Raw genomic sequence first — 18,463 nt, 5'->3', positions numbered from 1 at the left:
TTATGTGACTCATTTCCCTATTGACAGCTGAGCAAGCAGAGTTTCTCCTCTAGTGTACATATTCACAACTACAGCAATATCCAACTATTCCTGGGACCCTGTGGCACATGTCTCTCTACCAAGCTTCCCAACGGCAATCCTCAAGGACCACTGTTACAGGGCAGGATTTAAGGCTATCCTCTCATTAGCACGGTGGCCCAATGCTTTTGGCTGAACCACCTGTGCTCAACCAGGGGTATACTTAAACCCTGCACTGTTAGTGGTCCTTGAGGACTGGATTTGGGAACCTCTGCGCTATACATTTGTGATATCACATGCACACCTGCGGTGAGATGTAGGAGGTGCTAATGCCACGGCTATTACAAACTATTTTTTCGTTATTCGTGACCAGGTAACTTCTTTCTTTTCATTAGGCACCAAAATAAAAAGTTGTTCGCTCTTCTGGACTGGGACTTATGCCTCAAATTCTATTCATGTTCTAGTTGAGATTTAGATTTGAATAATACTGCCAAGACGGCCAAAGCTGTAGGTCAGAGAGACACCATTTGAAGAAGGTCTCAAGATGGACACACTATATTCAGCTTACATAGACTCAGCGACATGAGAACGTTATTACTCAAACACACTAATTGTGATCATCTAATACAGCCAATGACCAAACATTGGACACAATGTGCAGCATAAAGAATAACGGTAAAGCAGCAGTGTCAAACGGATACATCTTCCAGGGCTGGGGAAGAAGACGTGTTATTTATGCCAGCTGAACGTGGAAATAAAAATATTAAAGACAAACATAATAAGGGCTAGCATGTGTTGATACAAATTAACACAGATGGCTTTTCCCTCTAAATATAATGCAACAACCTTACGCATATTGTGTTTCAATATATAGCAGTAATCTCAAAAACATATTTTTTGCTATTGTGAGGTTTATGTTCTGTTGTCCTTAATGATGAAACCATTTGTATTCTGCAATTGCACTTTCTACATCATGGCTGTGAAACATATGGCACCCTTCTATCTGGTCCTCATATAAGGGACCAAGACATGAGGGGAGAGCTAGAGAGGGGGAGGGGCCTGTGCTGGTGTGGGGGAGGGCCTGTGCTGTTACCGCACGACTGCAGCAGGAACCCTTGCGAGGCTTGCAGGACCAATAGGACCAATAGGAGAGCCTGGTTAGCCTTTGTGAGGGATCTTGCTGCAGTCATAGCTGCATGGAAGGGGCAGCACACACCTCTCCCCCACACCAGCTCTCTCTTCATGCTGCCTCACCCGATTCTGTAATCTGCCTGCTCCCACCTCACCAGTACGAAGGGGTGAATATGAAGAGTGCGAGGAGGGGCCTGTGAAGAGGGGGATGGAGGGATATGAAGAGTGCAAGAGTGGGGGGGGGGGGGGTATATGAAGAGTGCAAATGGGGGGAGGGGGAGATATGAAGTGTGAGGGAGGGGGGGGGAGAAAATGGAGACAAGGCCGGGAAGTGAGAGAGAAGGTGGGAGTGGGGGGGATGGGGGGAGTGAGGGAGAAAGAGGGGACAGAGGGGACATAGGGAAGAGGGAGCTTAATGCCGACATCTAGCATGCATCTATGCTGTGCGTATTTTTTCAATGTATGGCCCGAATGAACTACAGTGAAATCTAACAAGGCCAGTCACATGACATAAGTTTGGCGCCTCTGCTCTAGATATTGTTTTCTAAAACGCTTCCAGACAGGGCAATTAAAATGGCTTTAGCTAATCACACATATTGAGGTGCAATGCCATATAGTCGGCCTGCTGAATTTCTTAGGCACGTTCTATAGTACCGGGCGTGTGCTACGCCGCGCGCACGGAATTTTAGTTGGCTGACGTCAGTCAGTCTTTCTATACAAGGGCCGCGCACGGCAGGGAGAGGGGAGCCGACAGGCAGCGGCGAAGATGAGGAAAATCATCTTTTCACGTCACTGCCTGCACTCAAATGTATGTATGCACACACACACACACACACACACACACACACACACCTCGGCTCTATAGACAGGAAAAGCATGCGGCACGTGCACACGTGTTCGCATAGGCACGCACGGTCGCATGCTGTATATAAACAGCCCTTAGGGGCCTCTGAATGGAGAAGTGTTTGTCAATCAAGTGTTATCTTTCCCCTTATCCCACCCTGTCCCTATCAGAGAACCAATAAAGTTAAGTGGAGGTGGGAGAGGTGGGGGGGACGGGCTGACTGTACAAACACTCGCTGATCACACAAGTCTAAGCGTGGGGGGGACGGGCTGACTGTACAAACACTCGCTGATCACACAAGTCTAAGCGTGGGGGGGACGGGCTGACTGTACAAACACTCGCTGATCACACAAGTCTAAGCGTGGGGGGGACGGGCTGACTGTACAAACACTCGCTGATCACACAAGTCTAAGCGTGGGGGGGAGGGGCTGACTGTACAAACACTCGCTGATCACACAAGTCTAAGCGTGGGGGGGACGGGCTGACTGTACAAACACTCGCTGATCACACAAGTCTAAGCGTGGGGGGGAGGGGCTGACTGTACAAACACTCGCTGATCACACAAGTCTAAGCGTGGGGGGGACGGGCTGACTGTACAAACACTCGCTGATCACACAAGTCTAAGCGTGGGGGGGAGGGGCTGACTGTACAAACACTCGCTGATCACACAAGTCTAAGCGTGGGGGGGACGGGCTGACTGTACAAACACTCGCTGATCACACAAGTCTAAGCGTGGGGGGGACGGGCTGACTGTACAAACACTCGCTGATCACACAAGTCTAAGCGTGGGGGGGACGGGCTGACTGTACAAACACTCGCTGATCACACAAGTCTAAGCGTGGGGGGGAGGGGCTGACTGTACAAACACTCGCTGATCACACAAGTCTAAGCGTGGGGGGGACGGGCTGACTGTACAAACACTCGCTGATCACACAAGTCTAAGCGTGGGGGGGAGGGGCTGACTGTACAAACACTCGCTGATCACACAAGTCTAAGCGTGGGGGGGACGGGCTGACTGTACAAACACTCGCTGATCACACAAGTCTAAGCGTGGGGGGGAGGGGCTGACTGTACAAACACTCGCTGATCACACAAGTCTAAGCGTGGGGGGGAGGGGCTGACTGTACAAACACTCGCTGATCACACAAGTCTAAGCGTGGGGGGGACGGGCTGACTGTACAAACACTCGCTGATCACACAAGTCTAAGCGTGGGGGGGACGGGCTGACTGTACAAACACTCGCTGATCACACAAGTCTAAGCGTGGGGGGGACGGGCTGACTGTACAAACACTCGCTGATCACACAAGTCTAAGCGTGGGGGGGACGGGCTGACTGTACAAACACTCGCTGATCACACAAGTCTAAGCGTGGGGGGGACGGGTTGACTGTACAAACACTCGCTGATCACACAAGTCTAAGCGTGGGGGGGACGGGCTGACTGTACAAACACTCGCTGATCACACAAGTCTAAGCGTGGGGGGGAGGGGCTGACTGTACAAACACTCGCTGATCACACAAGTCTAAGCGTGGGGGGGAGGGGCTGACTGTACAAACACTCGCTGATCACACAAGTCTAAGCGTGGGGGGGACGGGCTGACTGTACAAACACTCGCTGATCACACAAGTCTAAGCGTGGGGGGGACGGGCTGACTGTACAAACACTCGCTGATCACACAAGTCTAAGCGTGGGGGGGACGGGCTGACTGTACAAACACTCGCTGATCACACAAGTCTAAGCGTGGGGGGGACGGGCTGACTGTACAAACACTCGCTGATCACACAAGTCTAAGCGTGGGGGGGACGGGCTGACTGTACAAACACTCGCTGATCACACAAGTCTAAGCGTGGGGGGGACGGGCTGACTGTACAAACACTCGCTGATCACACAAGTCTAAGCGTGGGGGGGACGGGCTGACTGTACAAACACTCGCTGATCACACAAGTCTAAGCGTGGGGGGGACGGGCTGACTGTACAAACACTCGCTGATCACACAAGTCTAAGCGTGGGGGGGACGGGCTGACTGTACAAACACTCGCTGATCACACAAGTCTAAGCGTGGGGGGGACGGGCTGACTGTACAAACACTCGCTGATCACACAAGTCTAAGCGTGGGGGGGACGGGCTGACTGTACAAACACTCGCTGATCACACAAGTCTAACTGTAAAACAATAAATAAAAAATACTTCTAAGTGTTTTGTTTTTTTTGTTTGTTAAGTAGCAATCACCCAGATGAGACCATTAAACAGGCTGCTGGAATTGGTTCACTATGATCCTAGCAGGTATTGCCCCTTTAGACAAACAATGGTTGCCTTGAGAACCCATAATTCCAGGACAAAAAACACACACAGCCAAGATACGGTTTTAGACGTTAAGGGAGAAATCAGCGTATAACCGTATATATTTTCACAAAATCCCCAGGCACCCGATCGCCTAAAATGTGACCCACAAGGCAGGACAGGGAACACTGCTACCGGTCGCAATTGTGAATGACCCGTAAGGGGGTTAGGGTTTGTATGTACACGCGTGTACATCTACCTACATGTGTTCGTACATCTGTGTGTTGCATACAGTGTGTGTGTGTGTGTGTGTGTGTGTGTGTGTGTGTGTGTGTGTGTGTGTGTGTGTGTTTTGAACACAGCCAGCTCCAGCCAAACAGTAAAGTCTTTTTTTTTTTTTCTTTAGACACTAAATGGGAAAAGATGATTATATTTTAGCGGCAACAGAAGCTACACATGCGTTTCCCAAAGTCCTGCACAGCCCCAGCTTTAGGTCTACAGACTACACATCTCAACTTCCAAATCCATATATGACAAAATTCTGCTGTGTCCGCACGAAAAGTGACGCCATAGTCCTTTCTCAGATAGTAGATGTTAAAGCCAATTTGTGCAAATCCAATTTTATATCATTATCCACAGACACCATCAATAATAAGGACATGAAATTGGTTCCTGTCATTGCTAAATATTTTAAGCCGCTCGAAGGCACTCAAATAAAGCAGCTTGAATTTTAATAACTTCTAGGAGAAACGGGTAAACGTATTGCCTTTGGTTCGGACAACACAATGATGGGCGGATCAAAGCAAAGAGGCCAAAGCAATGTGTTGATGCTATTGAAAGAAAGTATTGGCACTGATGTGATACGAATAGGTTGTGCTGCACACATCATCCACAATGCTGGTCACACAGCAGTTGATCAGCTCTCCTATGACATGGAGGCATGAAGATATACAAGTATTTTTATACTCTGTCTGAATGGAGAGACTTAAAACAAAGTACAAGCAACTACTCTGATACAGCAGTACGCGTTGGCGAGTACCATTACCACCCATCAAGAGAATAATTGATGCTTATCCGGCTCTACATTAAAAATGAAAGGATAGAATGTTTCATTAATGGAAATAGTCGCAACCTTGGCTGATTTGAAAAACCAACTGGCAGAAGGTAAAGAAGCAAAAAGTTTCTGGGCATCAACGTGTCTCCCCAATAGTTGGAGCACTTGAAGACGAAGGTCGGCTGGTTTCCGGGGCATTCTACAAAATGGTTAATGTTTTCTTCCACAATGCATTGAACCATTTTGAAGAATGGACGTTTGCAGTACATGTTGGGGCTTCCACCCATGAAGAAGCTCTCTTTACTGACATTTCAAGGCTAAAGAAGAAGTTCTTAGATGAACAGCTCCAGGTAGAAGAGTGGAAAGAGAGTTCTCCAGGTGATAAATGGAAAGACATTGGCAAACATTTTTATATAAACTCTATCCCTTGTCAGTTCATAAAGTTCATGGTCGAGTTTGCTTTTTGCTCACCGGGACATAATAGCCCTACTAAAACGTGTTTAGTCTGAAGTAAACAACAGCATGAAAGTGGATACAGTTAAAGTAATCATTTTGATATTTTTTATATAGTTAGTGTATATTACTAGTGCAATTTCAATGGTTAAGGAATTGCTGCTTTAGAATAGGAGATATTTGAGCCCTTTAAAAAAAATGGAAATGCGTAACACGGCAGATATTTATCTATATATACCGCTGGGCACCTGAAGGAAAGTAAATCAGAAACATCTAATGTGCCGCACGTTATTCTGCCTGATGCTATCCCCCTGCACCCCAACTTCAGACAAGCACAGCTCCAACTAATACAAATACTATGCTAATGTTTCATGAAAGCTTCATCTCCTCGCTCTGTATATAGCACCCAAGCAGGTACTGCTGTTTCGTTAATCTTCAGAGGGGGTTAAAGGCTCTAGTATTTGTCAGGCGTTTAAACCAATTTAACAAACACCATCTCCAGCGATCCTTCTGTGGGGGTATCCAAGGGGTACGTCCTGGTACCTCTTCTCTTTATACACTCTCTCTAGGTGACCTTATCACATCTCTTGGGTTCAAATATCACCTCTATGCTGATGACACATTTATCTTTCTACCCCAGACCGTACACCTGCTGTACAGACTAAAGTTTCTGAATGTCTCTCTGCTATATCATCCTGGACGGACCTCCGCCGACTCAAACTTAACATGGCAAAAACGGAGCTCCTCACACTTCCTCCCACGCCTGGCCCTACTGCCTTCTTCCACATCAGCAGTGTGCAAACTATTGGAGCGGGGCCGCCCTGCCTGCTCCCCTCTATGCTCGCGCCCCCCTTACCTCTTTTGCCGGTGTCAAATGATGCCTCTGGGTCATGTGACGTCACATGACCCATCCTTTGACGCCGCGTCACACCAAGCCTCTGAATCCCGGTAAGTGAAGTTGCAGGGGCCTCACGTGATGCCCCGACATTTAATTTAAATACCTTGGGGAAGAGCATGGGGCCTCTGCAACTCCACCCCCCCCCCCCCCCAGAAAAATATCACGCCCCCCCCCTTTCTACATTACTGTTGGCAGCACTATCACACACCCTGTATCACAAACATGCTGCCTAGGTGTTACATTTTACTCCTCCCTCATATTCACAATGTAGCTAAAAGCTGTTGTTTTTTACTCCATATCATTGCAAAGAAACGCCCTGCTAAACCTCTAACGCAGGCCCTTATTCTCTCCCGTCTTGACTATTGTAACCTTCTACTGTCTGTTCGGCCTTCATGCCTCTCACGTGCATCTACTTCAATCTGTAATTAGATTGTAAGCTCTTCAGGACAGGGACTCCTTTTCCTAAATGTCACTTTTGTCTGAAGCACTTCTTCCCATTATGTTTTATTTGTATTTGTTATTTATATGATTGTTTCGTGTATTATTTACCCTCCTCACTTTTAAGGCTATACACTCTTCTGCCCCTCCTTATAGATCTCTGCCCTCATTTCTCGCTAAACGCCGTTTCGAACTTGTGTTTTGCTCAAGGATGTCTTTTCTCTACCCCCTTTTGTATCTAAAGTTCTCTCCTGCCTAAAACCTCTCTCTCACTGGAATGCCCTTCCCCATAATATCTGGCTGGCACCATCGCTATCCACCTTTAAAGACCCATCTTATAACAAACCAAGTCCAGTATTGAACCGGATTGTTCTATATTTGAACACTGTCCAGTAAAAAATTTAGAGGTAATACTGGACATGTAGGAGGAGGACAAAGGAGGAGGAAACAGCATGGATCGGAGAGTTGGTGTGTGCGTGTCTATGTATGTATATCTATCTCGTATAAAAAGATTACTTGTGAGCACATTCACATGTCTTACACAGGTCTGCAACCCTGCTTTTCGCCATTATCACCTAGCATACAGTGCTTCCACTGCAGCAAGGGATTCTGGGAAATGACATGCAAATGAGCACACAGTGCCACCTTTTGTCTTAGAGCCATTATTACATGGCACCCTTAAGCCAATGCTCGCCGTTTTAAACACAGCTTGTGATGAGATGCATATGTGCGTATACACACACACACACACACACACACACACACACACACACACACACACATATTACAAATGCCAAGACAAATTACCACAGAGAATCCAATGTAACCCCACCGTTAACTACCTCAGACTAATCTGTTTCTTGCTGATGCGGGAGCCCGAGTTCTCCTCCCCGTTAGTGCTGCGTGAATTTACCAGCTGAGAACGTGATCATGTCAGACACACCGGGCACGACACCAGGGTAGTTATAACCATTTTATGAAAAATAGAAAAGGTATAAACACAACTCTTAAACCCTCACAGCGACCCTCGCTGGCCGAGGAGGATCAGCACAGTACCACAGTAACACTTACAGTACAACCCCCGCGCTGCGCAATCCTACGTGCTGGAGAGTCTTATATTACCCCGGACAACGCTGTGTCAGAGAACACTGGTATATGTGCTAGCTGGAGCTCATGGTGGTTAGTGGGGTACCGTGGCCTGTGTTTCGCAAAGACTTCAGTACCCCTTTCACTTGTCTTGGTGATGAAGAGCCTCTTTGTAGTTACTTACTGTTTCCTAAGGCTGCGGTCCCAGTGCGTTCTGTAGACGCGCGCCCGGCGGTGGGGCGGCGCGTGCACAGCGCCTCCCCGCGATCTGTGGTCTTGGGAGAGATTGCGACGGAAGGGGGCGTGGCAGGGGTTTTTGCAGGGGCGTGGTCATGACCTCACGCGGCTGGTTCGCCCTCATTGGCTGAACCGCCAGCGGGGCATGGCCACGCCTCCGTCGCACGTTTCAAATACAATTTTTTTGTATTTGAGAAAACTTGCACTACAGCGCGGCTGAAAAAATGCGTGCCGAGGTAGGTACTGGGCCCGGTCTGATTGGGGGGCGGTGCTTGTGCGCTGTAGAACGCACTGGGACCGCAGCCTTAGGCCAAGTCCATAGAAGGACAGGCCGCGCTGAGCCCCTGCATCCTCAATGAGGATGCCTTGAGAGGGGGCTCACGCGAGCGTCCGCAGGCGTGCTGAGGCGCTGGATTTTTCAGCCGACAGCCAAGCTGTTTTTCAGAGCGCTGTCGGCTGAAAACATCCAATCAGCGCGGAGCAGCGTCGACGTCACGGCGCCGTGACGTTGACGCGTCGCGGGCAGTTGGCCCAGCGACGTCACTGCCCCGCCTCCCTCAGTCTCGCCCCGCCTCCGATCGCGCCCGCTGGCTCGCCTGCATGGGCATGAAATCGCGAGCACATGAAGCCTCAGCATCAGCGCGGTCCAGCCCTGCTTCCCCTTCTATGGCCCCAGCCATAGGCTGGAGACTGATGATCCCCTGATAGTTTGCTCAAAAGAGCCTGTCTGCAGACTGATGCGGGTGCTGCGGTCTGCTTCTGCTTATAACAGAAACTATTCTGTGCAGGGTTCCTCTTCTCCCTCTCTCTGTGTGGGGCTCATGCAGATCCCTTTGTACAGGAGGGATCTGCACACAACCTCACTCCATTAGCTCTCAGCAGAACTCCCCAGCCTCTCTCCCTCTTCAACTGTCACAATCAGTCATTCCACTGGCTAAGCACAGTCACAGGGTCCAGTGGAATGTAATTCTTAAAGGGGCCATGTCATGTGCTGATAGACACAGGGGGTTACATCCTCCCCCTGCTGAAATGTTAATGTCCCCATCAACCAGGATAAACCAACAATACATGCATCTAATCTAACAATTACCTCCTCTCTAGGTACAGAACATAATAGGTACAGTAGATCCGACACGCAAACAGTTCTGACAGATAGCATTCTTGTTACCCCAGAATGTTCTACATTCCCCAACATCTCCCATTTCCAGAGTCATGGGTACTACCCATCGAACAGTACTAACCATAGGGACTTCAGTCGAAACTCCCGGTAAGTCATTAGGTCAGTTTCATTGTCTAGTCTCCCTCTTAGGACGTGAGGCCAATGCCGGAGGTATGGCGTCTACTTCCCTTTCCACCTTAGGGGACTCATATGGTACCGGTGACTCAGATATTGCGGGCCCTGCACTAGGGGAAGACTCACAGTCATCTATCACAGATTAATCAGGACCTATGGGGGTAAATTCCTCTGCTCTGGGATCCAGTTCAAGAATAACAGTTTTTTCTAAATCCTGAGACCCTACTGATTGTATTTGAGGACCAGGTCGAGGGGCAGGCAGTTCTTCCCTGTTCAAAATATTTGCCAAGTGCCCTAACATTCCTTCCCGGGGTACCACTACTCTTGTTCGGACTCCTCATCACTGTCTTGCCTACCCTGGCTAACTGGATTTGTACCAGAACCCTGTCCCTGTGTTCAATAGATCACTTCTCCTGGGCCCATGGGCTTCTCTTGGAATGTTTTCTCTCTCAGGGACGCGCACCAACGGACCTATTGGCAGGAGGTGGTTTCTATGTAGATTCTTTGTGGGCCCATTTCCCTTTTCAGGCCACACTCTATAGATGGGGAGTCCTAGCTTCTCTACTACCACATAAGGCTCGGTTTTCCAGCGATTTGCTATTTTGTGTTTTCCTGGTATCCCCAGATTCCGGATAAGGACTCTGTCCTGCGGTTGTAGCTCTTGCCCGTGAACTCTTTTACCGTAACGGCTTTTGTTTCCATGCTTATTTGTATAGGTTGCCGAAGTGGCCAGCTTGTACGCTTCTTGTAACTGGTCTGAGTTTCTGTACATATTGTATGTACGTGGTTGGGGATTTACCATCTGCCAACACTCCAAAACACAGGTCAATGGGCAATCAGGCTTCCCGTCCAAACATTTGGTAATAAGGTGAATACCCAGTGGATTCATTCTTGGTGCAGTTATAAGCATGGACTAAGTGGTGTGCATGCTGACTCAATCTTTCCTTTCCTTGATTATTTAGGGTACCCATCATATTTAATAGGGTCCTATTGAATCTCTCTGATTGCGGATCTCCTTTTGGGTGGTAAGGTGTGGTTCTGGGTTTTTTTATTCCACAGATGCGCAGTAATTCCTTGATAAGTTGGCGTTTGAAGTCCCGTCCTTGGTTAGAGTGTATCCTGGCTGGCAATTCCTAATGGACGAAATACTTGTCCCATAACACTTTGGCGACTGTAGCGGCTCGGTTGTCCTTCGTGGGGAATGCTTGCGCATACTGTACCAGGTGAAGTGATCTGTGAGCACTAAGATATTACTGGTGTTCTTGCTATCTGACTCTAATGACAGGACGTCTATGAAGACTAAGTCCACTCACCCACGGATGACGATATTGGTCAAGGGTGCGGCCCGGGTAGGCAAAGTCTTTCTAGTCCCACACCTTCCGCAGTTCTTACAATATTCCTCGACATCCTGTGCCATTCTGGGCCAACAGAATCGATCTTTCACAAATCCCATTGTTTTGTCTGTGCCCAAATGGTCATGATTGTCACGTTTTGTAATGGACAGTATCAGTAGATCCCTGCTCTTGTGTGCCCCTTATGGTGAAAATCTCAGCAGCGCCGCCAATGTCTCTAATCCGTAGTCGTATCACGGTTAAATCGTCCAATAATGCGCCCTGATCGACTTGTTCTAGTCTCTCCTTGTAGGCCTGCAAGCTTCAATTCTTTCCCTTAATACCACGCAGTATAGTAGCTTCTCTATTCTATGCAAGTACTCAGAGAACTTTTCCCCATCCTGTTGTAGAGAATTCCTAAACTTATAGTACAGATCATCAGCACTCTCCGTGGTCCCATAAGCACTTTCCAGTACATCCAGATAATTGGTTACGGTCGCCTCTGAGGATCGCACGTGTAACAACTTTATGGCGTCTAATGCTGGGCCTCTCAGACTCTCTGTAATTCTTTTTCTCTTCTCCCCATCAGAACACAGCCAGTCGCGCACCATTTGGGTAGCAATGTCCATCAAATTTTCAAAATCATCCTCCCCTTCAGGGATAGGCTTCACCCTGGAGAATGTTCTCAGTCGTTGGTAGGGGCTATTCTCACTGATGGGTTTTATGACTATCTAGTACTTGTCCCACCGCTTGTAATAGGGCCTCGGAGGAAGAGGCAGAAATTTCATTCAAAGGTTTTGGGGTGGCTACACCCATCTCCCTCACATGTTCATCTTCTACAGTCTTCCCTTCCTTCAGTAATGATTATTTTACTCTATCTGCCAGTCGGTTAGGGGGCAGGTCATGAACTGCAACAGCGGGACTATATCTAGTAATAATAGTCCACACAGTTGTGGCTTGTACCCCCGGTACACTTGTGGGTACTGTCTGTGGGTCAATAACTTCAGAGCATACACAGAATATAATAACATTTTTTTCATCATAATGTAACACTTTCTTTTATCCGGATTCTCCCCCACACTCGCACTGTTTCAAGCACCCCATTAAATAGCTACATCATCCACAGTGTCAGGGATTCCTGTTACTAAGAAGGCCTTGTCATGGTCTAATCCCGCCCTGCAGCACCAGTCAGTTAAGATGGTGGCACTCATGGTGACAGATAACTTGTGCGCTACACAAATGCTGCTCCATATAATCATGTACAGGCTACCCCGCATTAACGTACGCAATGGGACCGGAGCATGTATGTAAAGCGAAAATGTACTTAAAGTGAAGCACTACCTTTTCCCCACTTATCGATGCATGTACTGTACTGCAATCGTCATATACGTGCATAACTGGTGTAAATAACGCATGTGTAACAGGCTCTATAGTTTCCCTGCTTGCGCACAGCTTCGGTACAGGTAGGGAACCGGTATTGCTGTTCAGGACGTGATGACAGGCGCATGCGTGAGCTGCCGTTTGCCTATTGGGCGATATGTACTTACTCGCGAGTGTACTTAAAGTGAGTCTACATAAAGCGGGGTATGCCAGTAGTTTGTCCACTACCGCACATTTCAAAGCCACAGACTCCAGTTTGTTTACTGGGTAGTTTTTCTCAGGCGGCATCAACCCCCGGCTCACCAACGCTACTCGTCCGAGTGCCTCTTGGTACAGCACTGCCCCCAGTCAATCCAAACTGGCGTCTACATGCAGCACATAAGGCTTTTGTGGATCTGCAAACACTAGTACTGGTGTCTTCATCAGGCAGGCTTTTATGGATTGGAAAGCCTCCTCACACTTTAGGAGTCCATCTATTGTATGTATGTGTGTATGTACACACGTGTGAATGTGTGGAGACATGCAGTACTGCAGCATGGCTATTTCAGGAGTGTCACCAAACAAGAAATGCTCCGTTACATAAACATCACAAACCAAACTATAGGTTTGTCCCCAGGTGGGTTATCCCCCCTCCTGTGTGTATTTAAAGTAGATCATGCTCGCGCTTTCCTCACACTGCACAATACAGAGGTGAGATTAATACAGAGGTGAGATTTATACTGAGGAGAGGACACAATACAGTATGTGCTGGGCTCTGGCAAATGCTCTTTTGTCCCAATATCAGTACTGTCTACAGAAGGGGGAGACATGTTTTTATAACCCTTTCACTGTCTGTGACTTCTGATACTGTGCACCGTTTATTTCACCAAGTACAACCCCATACCCAATTATTAACCCCAACCAAAATATGCCACTAAGACATGGAACAAAGAGGGAACATCTTTTATTCAAACATAATACATGAAAACCAGGCCTTGCTGGATCTACTAATTTCACCACCAAACATTCCCCGATCAGGTATTAATCCACAGCCCCCTCCACAGCACTCCCCCACCATCTTATTTTAGCCCTGTTCCCCACCAAAACCAAGCACCCCCCATCATGCTCTGGCCCCGCTGCCCCCTCATCATATCCAAGCACCACCCCCACCACTGCACGCCCCATCATGCTCAGGCCCCGCTGCCCCCTCATCATCATGCCCAAGCACCACCCCCACCACTGCACGCCCCATCATGCCCATGCACCGCCCCCCACTGTATACTCAAAACCACCCCCTATCATGCATAAGCACCATTCCCCCACTGAACGTCCCACCATACCCAGGCACCACCACCCCCCATTGCATTCTCAGGCACTGAACACACCCCCATGCCCAAGCACAGTCCCTCCACTGCCCTCCCCATCATATCCAGGCACAACCTCAATCCCCCCTCCCCCCTAACAGCACACCTCAATTCTCCCCCCTCCTCCTCCTAACAGCACACCTCAATTCCCCCCCACAGCACACCTCAATCCCCCCCCCCCCCACAGCACACCTCAATCCCCCCCCCCACAGCACACCTCAATCCCCCCCCACAGTACACCTCAATCCCCCCCCCCCACAGTACACCTCAATCCCCCCCCCCACAGTACACCTCAATCCCCCCCCAGTACACCTCAATTCCCCCCCTCCTAACAGCACACCTCAATTCCCCCCCCTCCTAACAGCACACCTCAATTCCCCCCCCCCTCCTAACGGCACACCTCAATTCCCCCCCCCTCCTAACGGCACACCTCAATTCCCCCACTCCTAACAGCACACCTCAATTCCCCCCCCCTCCTAACGGCACACCTCAATTCCCCCACTCCTAACAGCACACCTCAATTCCCCCACTCCTAACAGCACACCTCAATTTCCCCCCTCCTAACAGCACACCTCAATTCCCCCCCCCCTAACAGCACACCTCAATTCCCCCCCCCTCCTAACAGCACACCTCAATTTCCCCCCCCCTCCTCCTAACAGCACACCTCAATTCCCCCCCCCCCCCCACAGCACACCTCAATCCCCCCCCACACAGTACACCTCAATCCCCCCCCACACAGTACACCTCAATCCCCCCCCACACAGTACACCTCAATCCCCCCCCACAGTACACCTCAATCCCCCCCCACAGTACACCTCAATCCCCCCCCACAGTACACCTCAATCCCCCCCCACAGTACACCTCAATTCCCCCCCCCTCCTAACAGCACACCTCAATTTCCCCCCCCCCCTCCTAACAGCACACCTCAATTTCCCCCCCCCCCTCCTAACAGCACACCTCAATTCCCTCCCCCCTAACAGCACACCTCAATTCCCTCCCCCCTAACAGCACACCTCAATTCCCCCCCCCCTAACAGCACACCTCAATTCCCCCCCCCATAACAGCACACCTCAATTCCCCACCCCTCCTAACAGCACACCTCAATTCCCCCCCCTCCTAACAGCACACCTCAATTCCCCCCCCTCCTAACAGCACACCTCAATTCCCCCCCCTCCTAACAGCACACCTCAATTCCCCCCCTCCTAACAGCACACCTCAATTCCCCCCCTCCTAACAGCACACCTCAATCCCCCTCCACAGCACACCTCAATCCCCCCCCCCCACAGCACACCTCAATTCCCCCCCCCCACAGCGCCCCTCAATCCCCCCCCACAGCACAGCTCAATCCCCCCCCCACAGCACACCTCAATCCCCCCCCCACAGCACACCTCAATCCCCCCCCACAGCACACCTCAATCCCCCCCCCACAGCACACCTCAATTCCCCCCCACAGCACAACTTAATCCCCCCTCCCCCCCACAGTACACCTCAATCCCCCCCCCCCACAGTACACCTCAATCCCCACCCCCACAGTACACCTCAATCCCCACCCCCACAGTAAACCTCAATCCCCCCCCCACAGCACACCTCAATCCCCCACAGCACACATCAATCCCCCCCCCACACCTCAATCCCCCCCCCCCCACAGCACACCTCAATCCCCCCCCCCCACAGCACACCTCAATCCCCCCCCCCCCACAGACACCTCAATCCCCCCCCACAGACACCTCAATCCCCCCCCCCACAGACACCTCAATCCCCCCCCCCCACAGACACCTCAATCCCCCCCCCCCACAGACACCTCAATCCCCCCCCCCCACAGTACACCTCAACCCCCCCCCACAGTACACCTCAATCCCCCCCCCACAGTACACCTCAATCCCCCCCCCCAGTACACATCAATCCCCCCCCCCAACAGCACACCTCAATCCCCCCCCCAACAGCACACCTCAATCCCCCCCCAACAGCACACCTCAATCCCCCCCCCCCCAACAGCACACCTCAATCCACCCACCAACATCACACCTCATTCCCCCCACCTCAATTACCGCCCCCCCTCCCTAATAGTATACCTCAATTCTCACCCCCCACCAAAATAATACCTCCTTTTAACATCTCATCACAGCTTTGGTGTATTTAACCATAGCGAGACGCGGTGACCTCCCCGCCTGTGCCTCCTCCTCCTCCTCCTCCTCCTCCAGCACAGTACACGTATCCGTGCAATTCTCCCCAGGCTCTCACCTTTCTCTGCTGCTTCTCCCAGGCTGGATCCAGCAAGAGGTCCCTGTCCCAGTCATCTTCTGGCTGCATGTAATCATTAGTCTGCTGGGAGTCATAATGATCCATCTGCTGCTATTGCTGCTGCTATTCTGCTTCCCTGTCTCCGGCTCCTTTAGCTCTGCGTGTGGCTCAGAGATGTATTTCCCCTCCTAGAAGCAGCAGATAGATCCCAGACAGAGCTACAACGTAACCAAGTGAGAGACCAGCAACTAGTCAGAGAGGGGGGCTGGCCCTGGCCCGGCCCACCTCTTTCATTAATCCGATTGGCTGCGGCACCTGGATAGCTGGGAGTCCTGCTACTGGAGGCCACGTCCATCAATCACTCTCAGTTAGTCTCTGGAGTCCAGTAACAGGTCACTCACTACTGCATGTGTGTAATGTGCCCGGTTGCATGGCAGGGTAAGGGAGTCAGGGGGGGGGATAGTCAGATTGTGAATCCGGAGATCTACATGATAATGTTTCTATACAGAACACTCAAGTCTTATAACAAATCACCTGTGACGTACCAGCCAGCAGTTACAAATATAAAAAAATAATAATATAAAAAGGAGAGATACACACAGGACAGGTATACAGATACACACAGGACAGGTATACAGATACACACAGGGCAGGTATACAGATACACACAGGACAGGTATACAGATACACACGGGACAGGCATACAGATACACACGGGACAGGCATACAGATACACACAGGGCAGGTATACAGATACACACAGGACAGGTATACAGATACACACAGGACAGGTATACAGATACACACAGGACAGGTATACAGATACACACAGGACAGGTATACAGATACACACAGGACAGGTATACAGATACACACAGGACAGGTATACACATACACACAGGTCAGGTATACAGATACACACAGGGCAGGTATACAGATACACACAGGGCAGGTATACAGATACACACAGGACAGGTATACAGATACACACAGGGCAGGTATACAGATACACACAGGGCAGGTATACAGATACACACAGGACAGGTATACAGATACACACGGGGCAGGTATACAGATACACACGGGACAGGTATACAGATACACACGGGACAGGTATACAGATACACACGGGACAGGCATACAGATACACACGGGACAGGCATACAGATACACACGGGACAGGTATACAGATACACATGGGACAGGCATACAGATACACACGGGACAGATTTACAGATACACATGGGACAGGTATACAGATACACACAGGACAGGTTTACAGATACACACATGGCAGGTATACAGATACACACAGGACAGACATACAGATACACACGGGACAGACATACAGATACACACAGGACAGACATACAGATACACACAGGACAGACATACAGATACACACAGGACAGGTACACAGATAGACACAGGGCAGGTATACAGATACACACAGTACAGACATACAGATACACACAGGGCAGATACACAGGACAGACATACAGATACACACAGGACAGGTATACAGATACACACAGGAGAGACATTCTATATATCTGTTCTGTGCTAATCTGTACAGTTACACTCCACTCAGATATACAGATACAGACAGGACAGATATACAGATACAGGTAGTCCTCGCTATCCAACGTTTCACTTTACAACAAATGGCATATCCAACGCTTTACTATCCAGCCCTAAGGGCCATTTTTCGATGCCGGAATGCGTTATCCGACACTCACCGCCACTGATTAACACGTGACTCGCTTTACATCGGTTTCACTATCCAACGCCACTTCCAGAACGGATTCCGTTGGATAACCAAGGACTGCCTGTTCAGAGAAGACAGATATACAGATACCGGTAGTCCTCGCTATCCAACGTTTCACTTTACAACAAATGGCATATCCAACGCTTTACTATCCAGCCCTAAGGGCCATTTTTCGACGCCGGAATGCGTTATCCGACACTCACCGCCACTGATTAACACGTGACTCGCTTTACATCGGTTTCACTATCCAACGCCACTTCCAGAACGGATTCCGTTGGATAACCAAGGACTGCCTGTTCAGAGAAGACAGATATACAGATACACAGATACATTTTTTTTTTTTTTTTAAACGGGTAACGAAATCAATGGTTCTACCTGGCCGGCTACCCGGTTTGACACTTACCTAGCGACATCTAGGACAAGCAGCAGAGGTTATGTGGCTGTGGCAGCATCGGAGGTGTCTTCAGCCGGCGGGGGACTGCAGGAATTCCTTACACAGCACCGCAGCAGGTAAGCAGTGTGTGAGTGTGAGCCGCCGGGGAACCACTTGACCGGAGCAGGAGACGGAGCGTTCCTATTGGACATCCACCCCAACAGTGAGCCTACGCTCCTCCGCGCCCGCCCCACCTCTGCTCCTGCCCGCCCCACCTCTGCTCCTGCCCGCCCGC

At 49.9% G+C, this 18,463-nt stretch overlaps 1 protein-coding gene across 6 annotated transcripts in view; it reads right to left on the bottom strand.

The window, feature by feature from the left end:
- The window catches only part of ACTN1 (actinin alpha 1), a 91,773-nt gene extending 75,485 nt beyond the window's left edge, over positions 1 to 16,288 (bottom strand). For 3 of the 6 annotated variants that reach the window (XM_075613291.1, XM_075613292.1, XM_075613293.1), the window contains exon 1: positions 16,028 to 16,288. In XM_075613291.1, coding sequence (XP_075469406.1) covers positions 16,028 to 16,132 — 105 coding nt within the window. In that variant the 5' untranslated portion in view covers positions 16,133 to 16,288. The remainder of the gene's footprint in view (positions 1 to 16,027) is intronic. The other 3 variants (XM_075613288.1, XM_075613289.1, XM_075613290.1) reach the window with 1 other exon arrangement.
- Between the last annotated feature and the right edge of the window lie 2,175 nt (positions 16,289 to 18,463).

Source organism: Ascaphus truei, chromosome 9 (genome assembly GCF_040206685.1).
Source record: "Ascaphus truei isolate aAscTru1 chromosome 9, aAscTru1.hap1, whole genome shotgun sequence".
Lineage (NCBI taxonomy): Eukaryota > Metazoa > Chordata > Amphibia > Anura > Ascaphidae > Ascaphus > Ascaphus truei.
This window is presented reverse-complemented; position numbering and strand designations above follow the sequence as displayed.